The 19,309-nt window shown below is 43.4% G+C and overlaps 1 protein-coding gene across 2 annotated transcripts in view; it reads left to right on the forward strand.

The window, feature by feature from the left end:
- The first annotated feature begins 472 nt into the window (after positions 1-472).
- Positions 473-19,309, forward strand: part of LOC311108589 (rho-associated protein kinase 2-like) — a 48,403-nt gene continuing 29,566 nt past the window's right edge. For both annotated transcript variants that reach the window (XM_084151241.1, XM_084151242.1), the window contains exons 1-5: positions 473-1,027; positions 14,761-14,842; positions 16,901-17,001; positions 18,011-18,148; positions 18,270-18,530. In XM_084151241.1, the coding sequence (XP_084007367.1) occupies positions 929-1,027; positions 14,761-14,842; positions 16,901-17,001; positions 18,011-18,148; positions 18,270-18,530 (681 nt within the window). In that variant the 5' untranslated portion in view covers positions 473-928. The remainder of the gene's footprint in view (positions 1,028-14,760; positions 14,843-16,900; positions 17,002-18,010; positions 18,149-18,269; positions 18,531-19,309) is intronic.

The following is a 19,309-nucleotide window of genomic DNA, read 5'->3' on the forward strand; positions in this document are numbered from 1 at the left end:
CAGAATGACCCAATACCTCACCTATGATGTTGGTGTCAGCATTTTAGCATTTTTTGAATACAGAGAGAGAGGTAAACTGAGAGAAATAGAGAGAGAGAGAGAGAGAGAGAGAGAGAGAGAGATAACGAGAGTGAATTAGGCAATGATCTCATCTCAAATGACCCTACATGAGAACGAGCTGATCCAGTAGCTAAAAGCCAATAGCTACTAACGACTATTATTATAGTCACCAATAAGATAGTGACTATAATAATTATTTTGCACTGCAAAGATGTCATCGGCTATTTATAGGCTAGTCAGAGAAGACTCATAGGCTAGTTACAGGGCGACATCAGCATTCCAAAAATACTAGAAGTAGTGGCGAGCTCGAGCTGTGACGGTAAAATAGATCAATGAGATAAGAGGAGAGGAATTCCCGTTTCAGCGAGTGCTTGTGGGTAACGATGTTCTGGGTAGTTCGGAGGACTGAATGTATGTGACTGGTGAAGACACCGAATATAAGTTATCGGGTAACCTGTTTAGGTTAAGAAACTTTCCATTTACAGCGACAAAATACACGAGTCATGCTAGCGGAGTTCAGGAGCTTGAAACGCCACGATTTGGAACAGCGCCTAACCTAGGATCTGAAATGCATCTGTATGAGTCAATTTTACTTGGGGAGATTCTGTCGGCATTTGAGTTGGAACACACTCTGTAATGTCGCAACAAAAACCCTGGCAATAAATTATTAACCCGTTTATACGGTCAAAACAACGCGTGTTAAGCGGAGTTGTCAGTTTTATCGTTCAACCAAACAACCAGCCGAAAAATAGCGAGCGCTGCCCGACGGTGTTAAAGGGACACGGCAGGTATTGACAAAGTTGTTGTCGTAACATTTAAGGTTACCATCAAATGCCATTGTCGGACCTGGATTGACAAAATTGCGATCATGTCGTCCGGAGCGGAGAAGAGGCTGGACAGCCGGCTGAAAAAGTTGGAATCACTGATCAGAGACCCGAAATCAGCGTTAAACTTGGAGAGTTTACTGGTAAGTTTGTAACAACAGGCAGCGGTGGAAAAAATACTCAATTGTCATACTTGATTAAAAGTAAATATACCTTAATAGAAAAGTCACCCAGTAAAATACTACTTGAGTAAAAGTCTAAAAGTATTTGTTTTTAAAAATACTTAAGTTTCAAAAGTAAATGGAATTGCTCAAATGTACTTAAGTATCAAAAGTATTAAATGTATAAATAATTTCAAATTCCTTATATTAAGCAAGCCAGACGGCTCAATTGTATTTTTATTTATTTATTGATGGATAGCCAGGGGCACACTCCAACACTCAGACATAATTTACAAACGAAGCATTTGTGTTTAATTTGTCTGCCAGATCAGAGGCAGTAGGGATGACCAGGGATATTCTCTTGATAAGTGTGTGAATTGGACAATTTTCCTGTCAAAATGTAACGAGTACTTTTGGGTGTCAGGGAAAATGTATGGAGCAAAAAGTACATTATTTTCTTTAGTAATGTAGTGAAGTAAAAGTAAAAGTTGGCAAAAATATAAATAGGAAAGTACAGATACCCCAAAAAACTACTTAAGTAATACTTTAAATAATTTTTACTTAAGTACTTTACACCACTGACAACAGGACAACAACACAACTGTCAGAGAGAGTAGTCCATCCTCCCTAACTAGCTATAGATGGACGTTTTGATTGATCAACTAATCTATTTGATGATGTTAGTCATTTTTCCTCTTTGTCTTGGCTATTCAGGGAATTTGCCCCAAGGTTTAATTCACTCTGATAACATGTTGTGGGTGTGTGAAGCACAGGTCAAGAATTTAGTCCAATACAGTACACTACCATCACATGGAAGGACAAATGTGTGGCTATCAACCTATATAACTGTAGTGATTTAGATGGGACAGAGCATGAAGCAATAAGGTTCCCATCATCTTGCTCTCCCCTCACACTAGAGGGAAGATTACACTGCGTTGCATCAGGTCTAGGCTACCTCTATGGGCCAGATCTATGGGACACAGATCTGCAAAGCCGGCTCCAAAAATAGGCCTATTTCCTAAGTCACCCTGTAGTAGGCACAGGTGTTAAAGAAGACCAAGAGTTGAGCAAACACACATGTTGGTCTCCCTGACAGCTAGCACCCTCCTCTGCTTGTGACCACCTGGCTGGCGGCCATTTTAGGTCTTGACCTATCCAGGAATGCACCGGAAGTCTCGCTGAAAGCCACCTTGTGTGGATGCAGCTCATTGTTAGCTGATGTCAGGCGATAGGGGAGTCGCTAGGATTTTGTTCTAGCGTGTTATCAGTGCATTCATTTTACTTAATCTCAGCACACACCCCTTAGCCTCAGGCAGTGGCCTAATGCCCTGAATCTCTATGGTATTTCCAGGATTTTGAATCACACAAAACATGCTCAGTAGGCCTATATAACATCTCTACTATAAGGCCCTCCTGTAGCTCAGTTGGTAGAGCATGGCACTTGCAATGCCAGGGTTGTGGGTTCGTTTCCCAGGGGGGGCCAGTATGAAAAATGTATGCACTCACTAACTGTAAATTGCTCTGGATAAGAGCGTCTGCTAAATGACTAAAATGTAAATAGTCAGGCATTTTTTTTGTGGCACACCTAATCTTGCTAACCAATGAAGCACTTTTAAAAATAATTAACAGAAAAATGTCTAGACAGGATGAACATTCTTTTCTAGATGAGCATATACTCACTACCCTCTCCCCTCATTCCATGTCTATTTCAGTTCACAGATGAGATACTTTTACTTGAGGAAATGGTTTAGGATTACACCTCACTTTTGGATTCAACAAGTCAAATCAGTAGACCTACACACTCTTACAATCTCTTTCAATCCATCCTCCTATAACACCCACGAGCGGATTTAACAGGTTTGGAATAAACAGATTATATGTGTAGGCAGATTGTTAGGCAGATTAGATCATTATGGGATTATAGAAGAAACCGATTAGCTAGCTAACTCCATAGTCAGACTGAGTCATATCTGGGCCTGTATGTATCAAGTATCTGAGTAGTAGGACTGATTTTAGGATCGGTTTTGCCTTTTCCATCACAATGAATAAGAAAATATGGATGGGAGGACCTGATCCTAGATCAGCACTTCTACTCAGAGTCCCCAGAGGATCTAGTCTTGAGTGGTTGGCTGAGGTTAGTTGTAAGACAAAGTGTAATGTGCTCCACAGACATTGATAACAAACCCATACTTTATTCACAACATCAGGATACTGGAAGTAGAGGGATTGGTATGGCCTTAGCATCTACTCAATAATGGAAAGCTACCAGACAGTATTTCAGAGGAAACTATTGAATGGATATGCCCATAAATCTTCAATTTCTTCCATTTTAAAGGGACACGTCGGGATTTTGGCAATGAAGCCCTTTATCTACTTCCCCAGAGTCAGATGAACTCGTGGATACCATATTTATTTTTCTGTGTGCAGTTCGAAGGAAGTTGCTAACTAGCATTAGCTCAATTGCTAACTAGCGTTAGTGCAATGACTGGAAGTCTATGGTAACAGTTAGCATGCTTAAGCGAGAGCATGCTAGGCATCCACTATATTGCGTTCACCTATGCTATAGGTTTCGATCAATGCGGAGATGAGAAGAAACCACATTAGGCTATTGAGAGTGACGCAACCTGATGGTCTTTTGTGAAAATGACGACTCATCCAAAAGTACCTGCATAAGGGAATAATTGTGTGGTTATTTTGGATGTCATGCTAGCCAATGCTAGCTGATCCCTTAGACTTTCCGTCAATGTTCGGGGGCCAGCATGCCTCATTGTTAGACCTTAAGACCTGGGTCCTGTTCAGTAAAGCACAGCATAGCAAAACATTTCACAACAGAACACAAAAATCTTCATTCTTATTGGACAAGTTCAGGTAGCAGTACATCCCAGTTTCACTCTTTATCAAAACGTTTTTTTCGCCCAACTAGCCTAAAAACTACCCTGTTTTGGTATCATACAGTGCCCTCATCACTAAGTTTACCCAAATGATAGCCTATCGCTCTTGTGATTTTAAAAAGGTAGTTAGCAATCGCCCCAGAAACGACTTCTTTCAAACTGCACGCAGAGACCTATAAATCGTATCCATGAGTTCATCTGACTCTGGGTAATTGCCAAAATCTCAAACTATCCCTTTAAATCACAAGAGCGGTAGGCTATCAGCTGATTAAACATAGTGATATGACGGCACTGGATGATACCAAAACAGGGTAGTGTTTAGGCCAGTTGGGCGACAACGTTTTGAAGAAAAGTAAAACTGGGATTTACTGCTATCTGAACTTGTCCAATAAGACCGCAAAATGTTTTGCTATACTGTGCCTTACTGAACAAGACTCAGCTCTGTAGAAGGCCTAATAATGAGTCATGCTGGCCCCCGCTGCAGGCCACCACACCTCAGGAAGCTGAAAGCACATCCTGGCATTGAGCATGGGGATAACCCACCCTGATCACACAGTACTATTTCCTGTTTGTTCATGCTTGTTTTGGTGTAGTCGCTGGCACTCATCCTTTGTGAGGAAAAGAAGCAGCAATACACGTTTCAATGAGACGTGTGTCTCCTGAGTAAATCTACCAGTCTGCTTGTCCCTCTATTTCTTTTATATATTCATCTAACATTCAGTCAAAATGTACAGACAGGCCTGGAAGGAGGTTTGTGAGGGAAATGTGATAGCGATACAACTTTAAGGGTCAAATCCTAAAGCATGAAACGCACAGAGAATCTGACTGCCGATTTTTAAAATGTATTTTATTTATTTCACCTTTATTTAACCAGGTAAGCCAGTTGAGAACAAGTTCTCATTTACAACTGCAACCTGGCCAAGATAAAGCAAAGCAGTGCGATTTAAAAACAACAACAACACAGAGTTACACATGGGATAAAACAAAACATACAGTCAATAACACAATAGAAAATCTATATACAGTGTGTGCAAATGTAGTAAGTTATGGAGGTAAGGCAATAAATAGGCCATAGTGCAAAATAATTACAATTTAGTATTAACACTGGAGTGATAGATGTGCAAATAGAGATACTGGGGTGCAAATTAGCAAAATAAATAACAATATGGGGATGAGGTACAGTGGGGAAAAAAAGTATTTAGTCAGCCACCAATTGTGCAAGTTCTCCCACTTAAAAAGATGAGAGAGGCCTGTAATTTTCATCATAGGTACACGTCAACTATGACAGACAAATTGAGAAAAAAAAATCCAGAAAATCACATTGTAGGATTTTCAATGAATTTATTTGCAAATTATGGTGGAAAATAAGTATTTGGTCACCTACAAACAAGCAAGATTTCTGGCTCTCACAGACCTGTAACTTCTTCTTTAAGAGGCTCCTCTGTCCTCCACTCATTACCTGTATTAATGGCACCTGTTTGAACTTGTTATCAGTATAAAAGACACCTGTACACAACCTCAAACAGTCACACTCCAAACTCCACTATGGCCAAGACCAAAGAGCTGTCAAAGGACACCAGAAACAAAATTGTAGACCTGCACCAGGCTGGGAAGACTGAATCTGCAATAGGTATGCAGCTTGGTTTGAAGAAATCCACTGTGGGAGCAATTATTAGGAAATGGAAGACATACAAGACCACTGATAATCTCCCTCGATCTGGGGCTCCACGCAAGATCTCACCCCGTGGTGTCAAAATGATCACAAGAACGGTGAGCAAAAATCCCAGAACCACACGGGGGGACCTAGTGAATGACCTGCAGAGAGCTGGGACCAAAGTAACAAAGCCTACCATCAGTAACACACTACGCCGCCAGGGACTCAAATCCTGCAGTGCCAGACGTGTCCCCCTGCTTAAGCCAGTACATGTCCTGGCCCGTCTGAAGTTTGCTAGAGTGCATTTGGATGATCCAGAAGAGGATTGGGAGAATGTCATATGGTCAGATGAAACCAAAATAGAACTTTTTGGTAAAAACTCAACTCGTCGTGTTTGGAGGACAAAGAATGCTGAGTTGCATCCAAAGAACACCATACCTACTGTGAAGCATGGGGGTGGAAACATCATGCTTTGGGGCTGTTTTTCTGCAAAGGGACCAGGACGACTGATCCGTGTAAAGGAAAGAATGAATGGGGCCATGTATCGTGAGATTTTGAGTGAAAACCTCCTTCCATCAGCAAGGGCATTGAAGATGAAACATGGCTGGGTCTTTCAGCATGACAATGATCCCAAACACACCGCCCGAGCAACGAAGGAGTGGCTTCGTAAGAAGCATTTCAAGGTCCTGGAGTGGCCTAGCCAGTCTCCAGATCTCAACCCCATAGAAAATCTTTGGAGGGAGTTGAAAGTCTGTGTTGCCCAGCGACAGCCCCAAAACATCACTACTCTAAAGGAGATCTGCATGGAGGAATGGGCCAAAATACCAGCAACAGTGTGTGAAAACCTTGTGAAGACTTACAGAAAACGTTTGACCTGTGTCATTGCCAACAAAGGGTATATAAGAAAGTATTGAGAAACTTTTGTTATTGACCAAATACTTATTTTCCACCATAATTTGCAAATAAATTCATTAAAAATCCTACAATGTGATTTTCTGGATTTTTTTTTCTCATTTTGTCTGTCATAGTTTACGTGTACCCATGATGAAAATTACAGGCCTCTCTCATCTTTTTAAGTGGGAGAACTTGCACAATTGGTGGCTGACTAAATACTTTTTTTCCCCACTGTAGTTGGGTGCGCTAATTACAGATGGGCTGTGTACAGGTGCAGTGATCGGTAAGCTGCTCTGACAACTGATGCTTAAAGTTAGTGAGGGAGATAAGTCTCCAGCTTCAGAGATTTTTGCTGTTCGTTCCAGTCATTAGCAGCAGAGAACTGGAAGGAATGGCGGCCAAAGGAGGTGTTGGCTTTGGGGATGACCAGTGAGATATACCTGCTGGAGCGCATACTACGGGTGGGTGTTGCTATGGTGACCAGTGAGCTAAGATAAGGCGGGGATTTGCCTAGCAGTGATTTATAGATGACCTGGAGCCAGTAGGCTTGGCGACGAATATGTAGTGAGGGCCAGCCAACGAGAGCGTACAGGTCACAATGGTGGGTAGTATATGGGGCTTTGGTGACAAAACTGATGGCACTGTGATAGACTACATCCAATTTGCTGAGTAGAGTGTTGGAGGCTATTTTGTAAATGACATCGCCGAAGTCAAGGATCGGTAGGATAGTCAGTTTTACGAGGGAATGTTTGGCAGCATGAGTGAAGGAGGCTTTGTTGCGAAATAGGAAGCTGATTCTAGATTTAACTTTGGACTGGAGATGCTTAATGTGAGTCTGGAAGTAGAGTTTACGGTCTAACCAGACACCTAGGTATTTGTAGTTGTCCACATATTCTAAGTCAGACCCGCCGAGAGTAGTGATTCTAGTCGGGCCGGCGGGTGCAAGCAGCGTTCGATTGAAGAGCATGCATTTAGTTTTACTAGCGTTTAAGAGCAGTTGGAGGCTACGGAAGGAGTGTTGTATGGCATTGAAGCTCATTTTGGAGGTTTGCTAACACAGTGTCCAATGAAGGGCCAGATGTATACAAAATGGTGTCGTCTGCGTAGAGGTGGATCTGAGAGTCACCAGCAGCAAGAGCGACATCATTGATATACACAGAGAATAAAGTCGGCCCGAGAATTGAACCCTGTGGCACCCCCATAGACTGCCAGAGGTCCAGACAACAGGCCCTCCGATTTGACATATTGAACTCTATCTGAGAAGTAGTTGGTGAACCAGGCGAGGCAGTCATTTGAGAAACCAAGGCTATTTAGTCTGCCAATAAGAATTCGGTGATTGACAGAGTGGATAGCCTTGGCCAGGTCGATGAAGACTGCTGCACAGTAATGTATTTTATCGATCGCGGTTAAAATATCGTTTAGGATCTTTAGCGTGGCTGAGGTGCACCCATGACCAGCTCGGAAACCAGATTGCATAGCGGAGAAGGTATGGTGGATTCGATAGACTGCCGATAGGTACTTTTGCTAGAACAAAAGACGTACAGTGGCTTGCGAAAGTATTCACCCCCCTTGATATTTTTCCTATTTTGTTGCCTTACAACCTGGAATTAAAATGGAATTTTGGGGGGGGGGGGTTTGTATCATTTGATTTACACAACATGCCTACCACTTTGAAGGTGCAAAATATGTTTTATTGTGAAACAAACAAGAAATAAGACAAAACACAGAACTTGAGTGTGCATAACTATTCACTCCCCTCAATTGGATTGAGGTCTGGGCTTTCACTAGGCCATTCCAAGACATTTAAATGTTTCCCCTTAAACCACTCGAGTGTTGCTTTAGCAGTATGCTTAGGGTCATTGTCCTGCTGGAAGGTGAATGTCCGTCCCAGTCTCAAATCTCTGGAAGACTGAAACAGGTTTCCCTCAAGAATTTCCCTGTATTTAGCGCCATCCATCATTCCTTCAATTCTGACCAGTTTCCAAGTCCCTGCTGAGGGAAAAACATCCCCACAGATCCCAAACCATCTCAATTGGGTTGAGGTCGGAGGATTGTGGAGGCCAGGTCCATCACTCTCCTTCTTGGTAAAATAGCCCTTACACAGCCTGGAGGTGTGTTTTGGGTCATTGTCCAAATGATAGTTCACTAAGCGCAAACCAGATGGGATGGCGTATCGCTGAAAAATGCTGTGGTAGCCATGCTGGTTAAGTGTGCCTTAAATTCTAAATAAAGTGTCAGCAGCAAAGCACCCCCACACCATCACACGTCCTCCTCCATGCTTCACGGTGGGAACCACACATGCGGAGATCATCTGTTCACCTACTCTTGAGTCTCACAAAGACACGGCAGTAGGAACCAAAAATCTCACATTTGGACTCGTCAGACCAAAGGATAGATTTCCACCGGTCTGATGTCCATTGCTCGTGTTTCTTGGCCCAAGCAAGTCTCCTCTTATTGGTGTCATTTAGTAGTGGTTTCTTTTCAGCAATTCGACGATGATAGCCTGATTCACGTAGTCTCCTCTGAACAGTTGATGTTGAGATGTGTCTGTTACTTGAACTCTGTGAAGCATTTATTTGGCCTGTAATCTGAGGTCTAGTTAACTCTAATGAATTTATCTTCTGCAGCAGAGGTAACTCTGGGTCTTGCTTTCCTGTGGTGGTCCTCATGAGAGCCAGTTTCATCATAGCGCTTGATGGTTTTTGCGACTGCACTTGAAGAAACGTTCAAAGTTCTTGACATTTTCCGGATTGACTGACCTTCATGTCTTAAAGTAATGATGGACTGTCATTTCTCTTTGCTTATTTGAGCTGTTCTTGCCATAATATGGACTTGGTCTTTTACCAAATAGGGCTGTCTTCTGTATACAACCCCTACCTTGTCACAACCCAACTGATTGGCTCAAATGCATTAAGAAGGAAAGAAATTCCACAAATTAACATTTTAACAAGGCACACCTGTTAATTGAAATGCATTCCAGGTGACTACCTCATGAAGCTTGTTGAGAGAATGCCAAGAGTGTGCAAAGCTGTCATCAAGGCAAAGGGTGGCTACTTTTGAAGAATCTCAAATATATAAAATATATTTTGATTTGTTTAACACTTTTTTGGTTACTACATGATTACATATGTGTTATTTCATTGTTTTGATGTCTTCACTATTATTCTACAATGTAGAAAATAGTAAAAATAAAGAAAAACCCTTGAATGAGTAGGCATGTCCAAACTATTGACTGGTACTGTATAAGTAGGCTCAATCATTATTATAATTGAAAATTATAAATCAAAGTGCCTTAACATTGTAACACGTAACCTACCGATTGCAAGGTGCAGCCAGTGTCCAAGACATTGGAGTCTGGTCCAGTCTTTCAACGCGACATTCAATGATTCAACTTCTCCCTTAATTATGTTATACAGTGTTGGTATGGCAACTTGGAAGAAATATGTGCGAGATGGAATGTTGTATCTCCTGTCCAGCTTGTTGATAGACTTCTTGAAGCTGTCTGCTGACTGTGTAGATAGGAACCATGTCTTTGGTTATGTTATGGGGGATAGCCTCAGTGATTTCTATGTGTCTGTGGGATGTTTTTTATTCAAATGATTGAATGCATTTGTAGTGTTGTTGCCACAACTCTGAGGCACTTTTTGCACAACACTTGCATTTGGTTGACATCGGTTTGCCTGTAGCCGAAATACTGCCATACTCATTAGCAGTGTGTGGGTAAATCACCTCGGAAGCCAAGCCAGGGGGAAAAATACATATTACAACCTATGTGTTGTAATAATTGCATTGTTTGCTCTATAACCTGTTAGTTCAATCATATGCCTTGACACCGTGATATATAGGCCTAAGGCCGAGACAATAAGAAGACAGTGGCAGAATAAATTCAACCACACCTTTGTTTCATCACAAAACCGGAGGGCCACATCTGTCCGGTGAAGTCCACAAAACATATTGTATGTAACTAACCGTTACATGACCTACAGCATGGCCAAGCAAGTTAATATTTTCGGACTACAAAACAACTTGATTTAGAATCACAGAGAGTTACCGCAAGTCAAAAAGAAAACAGACTCCATTATCCAGCACCATTTCAAAAAGATAACAAAAACTATTTAATCCAATAAACGTAAGCTAAATATGATGTGGCTGTCCATTGTTCTGATTTCTGTGCGTACTTGCAAGTAGAAAACAAACATGTTGATTCGCCCTACTTGTAGAGTAACGCCAATGCCATCCTCCTCTTTCATGTTGCCTAAACGTTCTATGACTCTGTCATACAGTACACACTTTTTATGTTTTTGTTGTCCTAGGCTACCTGGCTAAAATGCTTGCTTGCTAAACTTCATTTCATGGGCAATGATACGCCAGGCCAACTAGTTAACATTAGCATACTACATCAAGCTACATTTTTAACTTCCATCCTCTCAGGCAAGGGGCACAATGTATGAATTTATGGTTGGATCAGAATTGCCGTTATAATCATTGGCCAGTACAGAGAATTAAGTAAAACCACAAGTCCAAATCCCTATCTCCATCCATGGCTAGTTTAGGAAAGAGACGATTTTAGCTAGCTGGCTAGCCACCGGAGGACAACAACACAAAGAGATGCAACAATTCAATGACGTTTGTCTTCTGATGTGATTGGATGTGATTGGTGCGAAGCCAAATCCAAACTGGCTTCCCTTGACACTTTTTGTTTTTTGGTGCGCCAGGACCATTCACAGCAGAGCTCACTCAGTTTAGCCCAACACTGATTGACTTTTTTATTGAATTATCAAGGGAGGCCAAATGCTCGCTGGCTTCCCTTGCATTCATGCTACGGGCGGCAACAATGTCATCCTCTTTTTAACCAGACAGCATCAGATAGATGGGCTACACAGACTGTTTCGTTCGCTAGGAAGCTTTCTCCGCTGAGATACATTCAGTCTCTTGAGAATTGAAGGAAATTTATGAAACCCAGAGAGACAAAAGATCAATAATATTGTATGTTTTTTGGGGGAAGCCTGGCTTCCCTTGGCATCCATGAATACACGCCACTGGCCATACCACTGAAGATGCGCCCTTCTTTGGCACCAAATCGATGGTCTTGTTAGCACTAGCAGCACTCATGTTTCCGACAAACACTCTGAGGTATAGCCCTTTCTCTCCTCACCAGCATCTATCTGTGCGCTCTAAGCGGGGACACTTGTGATTGGACAGCATGTGCATTTTTTAGCAGACGCTCTTATCCAGAGCGACTTACAGTTAGTGAGTGCATACATTTTTCATACTGGCCCCCCGTGGGAAACAAACCCACAACCCTGGCGTTGCAAGCACCATGCTCTACCAACTGAGCTACAGGGGACTGCCATGCATAGAGTGAGAGAACCCGCTTGTGATTTGTCAGCATCTTCTGTATGTAGAGAGGGAATGAACAGAGTCTAGTGCATCTCATTGGAGGGGGTGTCTAAGAAAGGAGAAAATCACAGCCTTGCAATATGGATATTGCACATGTCAATATCGCATTTCTGATTTGAATTTGGTTAATCGTGCAACCCTACTAGCTAGCTAGCTAACATTGACCAGACCAGGGCTCTCCAACCATGTTCCTGGAGGGCTACCGTCCTGTAGATTTTCACTCTAACCCTAATATAGCACACCAGATTCTAATAATTAGCTGGTTGATAAGCTGAATCAAGTTAGTTACAACTGGAGTTGGGGCGAAAAACCTACAGGAGGGTAGCTCTCCAGGAACAGGGTTGGCGAGCCTGACCATCAAGCAACACACACGGATATGCATTGCCAAACAACACTACTGCCACGTTCTGGTTTGGAGTATTTTAACAAGGCTGAGTGGCTGACGACGTCAAGGTCTTTGCTGTGTGAACACAAAAGAGATTGACTGCTGACACTGTTCAGAGGTGCAAAGTACTGTCGGCAGGCAAACGTTTGACAGTCCTACCGGTGTGTCTGAGCCATTTGATGAGTACTCTGGATGTAGAGTTAGGATTCGTCAGTATTACAAATAGAATATATGCAGTCAATGACAAAATGTCCTCTGTCACAGACCCACACAGACCCTAAAATTAAATGGATCCTGAGCTCCTAGAAATGCTGGGGCAAGTCAGAGAACTGTCCAATAAGCCATTATAGTCTCTGAGCCCCAGGTCTATTTCCACACGCCGGGCCTGCACCAGGGGACATCTCTCTCTCGCTCTCTTTTTCTCTCTCTGTCTCCCTCTCTCTCTCTCTCTGTCTCTGTCTCTGTATGTCTCTCTCCCTCTCTTTAAGCCTCCCTCCCTCCCTCTCTATTTAAAGGCTAGGAATTGTTCCACATGCCAGGGAGAGCCGTCCCAGGCCCGGCCGCTCACATGGCTGGAGTTAAGGGGGGACAGATGACGCTGTGAGGACACCCTCCCTCCCCCCTAGTTGACTCCACTCGACCCTCCCTCCACATTCCTGGTGGTAGTAACTTTTTAAATGTTTCAAAAACGTTTTCGTCCTACAAACACAACCCAGGGTCTTAAGTAGCATGGAGGCCCTCACCACACCCACATCCCCCCAGACTGTGTGCGTGTGTGTGTGCGTGCGTGCGTGTGTGCGTGCAGTATTTATAAACTACCCCTTCTCTATATACTACCAGCCGACTGTGGTGGAGTGTAGACAGGGCCTGGACAGGACAGGCAGGAGGTCTGCCTTATATCACTGTGACTTGTTTTGGAAGGAGATGTTGAATGACCATGCCCGGGAGGCCATCCCTCTGGGAGGTTGTTGAATGACCATGCCTGGGAGGCCATCCCTCTGGGAGGTTGTTGAATGACCATGCCCGGGAGGCCATCCCTCTGGGAGGTTGTTGAATGACCATGCCCGGGAGGCCATCCCTCTGGGAGGTTGTTGAATGACCATGCCCGGGAGGCCATCCCTCTGGGAGGTTGTTGAATGACCATGCCCGGGAGGCCATCCCTCTGGGAGGTTGTTGAATGACCATGCCCGGGAGGCCATCCCTCTGGGAGGTTGTTGAATGACCATGCCCGGGAGGCCATCCCTCTGGGAGGTTGTTGAATGACCATGCCTAGAAGGCCATCCCTCTGGGAGGTTGTTGAATGACCATGCCTAGAAGGCCATCCCTCTGGGAGGTTGTTGAATGACCATGCCTAGAAGGCCATCCCTCTGGGAGGTTGTTGAATGACCATGCCCGGGAGGCCATCCCTCTGGGAGGTTGTTGAATGACCATGCCCGGGAGGCCATCCCTCTGGGAGGTTGTTGAATGACCCTGCCCGGGAGGCCATCCCTCTGGGAGGTTGTTGAATGACCATGCCTAGAAGGCCATCCCTCTGGGAGGTTGTTGAATGACCATGCCTAGAAGGCCATCCCTCTGGGAGGTTGTTGAATGACCATGCCCGGGAGGCCATCCCTCTGGGAGGTTGTTGAATGACCATGCCCGGGAGGCCATCCCTCTGGGAGGTTGTTGAATGACCATGCCCGGGAGGCCATCCCTCTGGGAGGTTGTTGAATGACCATGCCTAGAAGGCCATCCCTCTGGGAGGTTGTTGAATGACCATGCCCGGGAGGCCATCCCTCTGGGAGGTTGTTGAATGACCATGCCTAGAAGGCCATCCCTCTGGGAGGTTGTTGAATGACCGTGCCCGGGAGGCCATCCCTCTGGGAGGTTGTTGAATGACCATGCCCGGGAGGCCATCCCTGTTACCCCGTACATCAGAGGCAGAGCTCCACTAGTCATTGTGTCATTTGCTTGTTATTCTGTCTATTAGCAGACTCATCTTCTCTCCCAGCTGTGTTGCATTTGGGAGAACGCTGCTATGGAGGGCAATAAGACACATTGAGTTCATTAGCCTAGTAGTTATGACCTTTCCCTTGTTTATTATTATTAATTAATTATATGGTATAAATCGTTGGGTTGTTTGCTGGAGGCAGACAGAGGCTATGTTCCAATGTTCATACTGTGCTAGCATATTACTTAGAATGCATGGCCAGCCCAATAGATAGCTTCATTCTAAGTAGTATGCCTGTGTGGATATATCGGAACATAGACAGACAGTTTTGGTTAAAAAGATTTAAAACTAAAAGGGATAGTTCAGCAATTTTACATATTTTGATCATGAGGTTTCAAGGTAAGTAAACAAATGTCTAAACATGTAATCACTGAACATTCCCTTTGAGCTTGTATTTAGCAAGTGAACTGAATTCTTGGCTTAATTAGATTCTATAATAACACATGAAAACCATTTCAAACACATTCAATTGATTGAATTTATTTTCCTTCTTTTCCGCAGGATTCCATGAATGCCTTGGTCCTGGATCTGGACTACCCGGCTCTACGGAAAAACAAAAACATAGATGCCTTCTTAAACAGATGTAAGATAGAATTGCTTTAAGGCAGACCTTGGTAATAAGATGCTTTGCATTATCTAAGGTAGCAAGAAAGAGGGAGATTGCAAAAGCAAGCCAGCACGATGGATGCGTTGCTATGGTGATTTCAGAAACAGTGCAAATCAACATCCAGTAGAAAACAACGCTACGGCAAAAGTAAAAATATTTGAACACTGGCGGCAAGTCCCATCTACCGTGGCGGCTGACGGCATTCACCGCCAGGCTCAACAGCATTTACCTTCGTGCTCTCATTGAAAACAATGACATCCGGTTTGCCGTCTACCTCGTACCATCTAAACGCAGCTGAAGCATGGAGATATCCAGAGCACATAAATGTAGCTATATGAATTGGGACTGGTAAACTGAAGTGGTACAGAGTTAGCTCTCAGGTGACTTCATATCTCCTTAATTCCCGGCTACTTTCAACATCGTAATCCATTGTCATCCTTAGGGTGCATTTGTAAATTCACTCTGGTGTGTCAGTGCGCTCTGGGCCATTCATAATTCAGAGTGTTGTCAGATAGTCCTTGTTCAGAGCGCACACTGGACGCTCTGGCTGAGGCGTAGGGTTTATCCAAGCATTCTGACCTCACAACAGCAGTCAAGTACCCAAGCTAACTGGCTAAAGTTGCTTAGCTTGCTAGCTACTTTCAGACACAAATCGAGAGCTTGGAACTATAAGGGTCATCTGCATTTTTGTGAAAATGTAATAATTGACATAGCCTTGTTCTGTATTAATGTTCTCTTCTCAAACGATATACTACCCCCCCCCCCCGCCCCCTTTAAGGTGTCTAAAGCGTTCCACAGGGATGCTGGCCCATGTTGACTCCAATGATTCCCATAGTTGTGTCAAGTTGGCTGGATGTCCTTTGGGTGGTGGACCATTCTTGATACACACTGGAAACTGTTGAGTGTGAAAAACCCAGCAGCGTTGCAGTACTTGACACAAACCGGTGTGCCTGGCACCTATTACCATACCCTGTTCAAAGGCTCTTTTGTCATGCCCATTCATCCAAGTTTCAATTGTCTCAAGGCTTAAAAATCCTTCTTTAACCTGTCTCCTCCCCTTCATCTACACTGATTTTAAAGGGGGTTCAATAAGGGATCATAGCTTTCATCCGGATTCACCTGGTCAGTCTATGTCATGGAAAGATCAGGTATCCTTAATGTTTTGTACACTCAGTGTAGTCCAAAGCTCTCGTAATGAGAGAAGAACATATTCTGATCATTTTACTCACCCTATCAGAGCTGGTTAGACTGTTTTCATGTTATTAGGAGGTTTAGTGACTGTAACCGTGCTACTGGCAACAATTTCATTCAGTTTTTTAGCCAACGTTTACCAACACCTGTCATAACAGAGTTTAGTGCATTCGTAAATTGATCAATTATTCTGCACTCTGGTGCACTGTCAAACCAGAGTGCTCTGAAATTGGATTGTTTTGCCAGTGTGAATGTACAAACTCACCCTTAGTTACGGGTTTATAACAATTAACTACAGTTTCTGTATCAACCCTGCCTTGCAATATTTCATATAATAATAATAATAATATGCCATTTAGCAGACGCTTTTATCCAAAGCGACTTACAATCATGCGTGCATATATTTTTACGTATGGGTGGTCCCGGGGATCGAACCCACTACCCTGGCGTTACAAGCGCCATGCTCTACCAATTGAGTTACAGAGGACCACTATATAATAACCAGTATGAAACCCGACCCATAACATATAGTATCACCCTTACTGTAGCAATTAGTGATACAACACAGGTAGACGAGCAACTTAATGTAAAGTGTTACCAACCTTCTTCCCTCTCACTAGCCTGGACTCGCTCTGGAGAAGAGCGTCTGCTAAATGACTAAAATGTAACAACTGCACATTTTAAATTTATACATTTTATTATTATTATTATTATTATATTTTTTATATTAAATATTTAACCTCTGTGAGGCCCTTGCTGACCTGTCCTTTGAACACAACCATTTGTGTGGGCCTCTGTTGCCATGGTAATCCATGTGACCTCTGACCTCTGTCTGTCCTGCAGATGAGAAGGCCATGGTTAAGATGCGGGATCTGCAGTTGAAGCTGGAGGACTTTGACAGGGTCAAGATGATCGGCAGAGGAGCCTATGGAGAGGTGCAGCTGGTGAGAAACTCCCTCTGTGTGTACTTGTGTTTGCACCGCAAAGATACAATGATATATAAACAGATTGAGAACATTTACATTCCTTGCTGCCCGTGTGAGTGCTTGCGTCCGTGTCTTCCTCTTCCAGGTGCCTGCCTGTCTGTACTTTTTCCCTCTGTGTATTTTTCAGCTTCTGTGTACCTTGTAATAGAGGCATGTTTAGACAGGTCCAGTGTGTGTGTGTGTGTGTGTGTGTGTGTGTGTGTGTGTGTGTGGGGGAGGGAAAGATTCATTTTGTTTTTGAAGTTGCGTGAAGAGGGGGGGCTGGGGGATCTGCGTGTACATGTTGTTCTGTGGGTGTGTCTAATTATGTTTTTTTGTGTGTTGTCATGTAGTTTGCAGGATGTTATGTTATCAAGGGCCTTCAATGGCATTATCTGCAACTTTGTGTCACGGTTAAAGTGACATTGTATCTTGTGTCTATTGGTGACTGTTTTATGTTATACATTTGTTTTTATACTGCCTTCTTTTGACGGTTTCCCTCGTGAAAGAGATCTTAGATCTCAGTAGCGTCTACTACTTGTATAAATAAAGTGTGTTTCCCTCGTGAAAGAGATCTTAGATCTCAGTAGCGTCTACTACTTGTATAAATAAAGTGTGTTTCCCTCGTGAAAGAGATCTTAGATCTCAGTAGCGTCTACTACTTGTATAAATAAAGTGTGTTTCCCTCGTGAAAGAGATCTTAGATCTCAGTAGCGTCTACTACTTGTATAAATAAAGTGTGTTTCCCTCGTGAAAGAGATCTTAGATCTCAGTAGCGTCTACTACTTGTATAAATAAAGTGTGTTTCCCTCGTGAAAGAGATCTTAGATCTCAGTAGCGTCTACTACTTGTATAAATAAAGTGTGTTTCCCTCGTGAAAGAGATCTTAGATCTCAGTAGCGTCTACTACGAAAGTGTGTGTAGCCGCGTGTATGTGTGGGGCCGCGTGTGTAATCTTATACCTCATCATGTAACTCCCCTCCTCCAGGTTCGTCACAAGGCGTCTCAGAAGGTGTACGCTATGAAACAGCTCAGCAAGTTTGAGATGCTCAAACGCTCGGACTCCGCCTTCTTCTGGGAGGAGAGAGACATCATGGCCTTCTCCAACAGCCCCTGGGTTGTCCAGGTGAGAGGGAGGGAGAGGGTGAAAGACACACACACGTACAGTACACACTCCTCCCACGTACTCTAAATGTCAATCAATGTAAGCTGTTATTGTTGTGATATCCCATCTATCTGTTTTCCAGCTGTGCTGTGCTTTCCAAGACGACCGCCACCTCTACATGGTCATGGAGTATATGCCCGGTGGCGACCTGGTCACCCTGACCATGAACTACGACATGCCAGAGAAGTGGGCCCGTTTCTACACTGCCGAGGTGGTGCTGGCTCTAGATGCCATCCACTCTATGGGTTTCATCCACCGCGATGTGAAACCGGACAACATACTACTGGACCAAAATGGCCACCTCAAGCTGGCTGACTTTGGCACCTGCATGAAGATGGACTCTGTGAGTTTTGATGCAGGGGAGCTGGAGAATTGGCCTGGGTCTAGGGCAATGCTTCCCAATCCTGGTCCTGGGGAGCCAAAGGAGTGCGCATTTAGTTTTTTTCCCTAGCACTAACACACCTGATTCAAGAATCAACTCGTTATCAAGTCTTCACTTGAATCAGGTGTGTTAGTTCTAAGGCAAAAACACAAATGTGCAGCCTTTCGGGTCTCCAGGACCAGGATTGGGAAGCTCTGATCCAGGACCTAGACTGGGCAGGGGGGGTTTGCTGAGTGAGACTCCATCCTAACCCTAAATGGTATTGTTATGGTAATTATCTCAAACACCAAACTCAAGCCCTAGACCTTACTTTTTTCAGCTTTTGTCTGTAACTTAATTCTAAAATTAGCTAATTTTAGACTATTTCCAAGGCAATTAACTGTCTACTGCTAAAATCTGGTTTTGGGGGAATTTCACTGCTCCAGTGCACCACCATGTGGTGAGACTTTGAATTGTTTAGTTTCAATTTCCCCATAGAAATTCCATCAGGTTAATTTGCTGAATCATGTCTTACATTTACATTTTACATTTTCATCATTTAGCAGACGCTTTTATCCAGAGAGACTTACAAATTGGTGCGTTCACCTTATGATAGCCAGTGGGACAACCACTTTACTATATATATATATAATGTTTTTTTTTTTTATATATATATTTTTTGTTATTTTTTTTTTGGTTGAAGGATTACTTTATCCTATCCCAGGTATTCCTTAAAGAGGTGTTACAGGACAGGTAAGGTG

The sequence above is a fragment of the Coregonus lavaretus genome (assembly GCF_964263955.1).
Source record: "Coregonus lavaretus genome assembly, chromosome: 33".
Lineage (NCBI taxonomy): Eukaryota > Metazoa > Chordata > Actinopteri > Salmoniformes > Salmonidae > Coregonus > Coregonus lavaretus.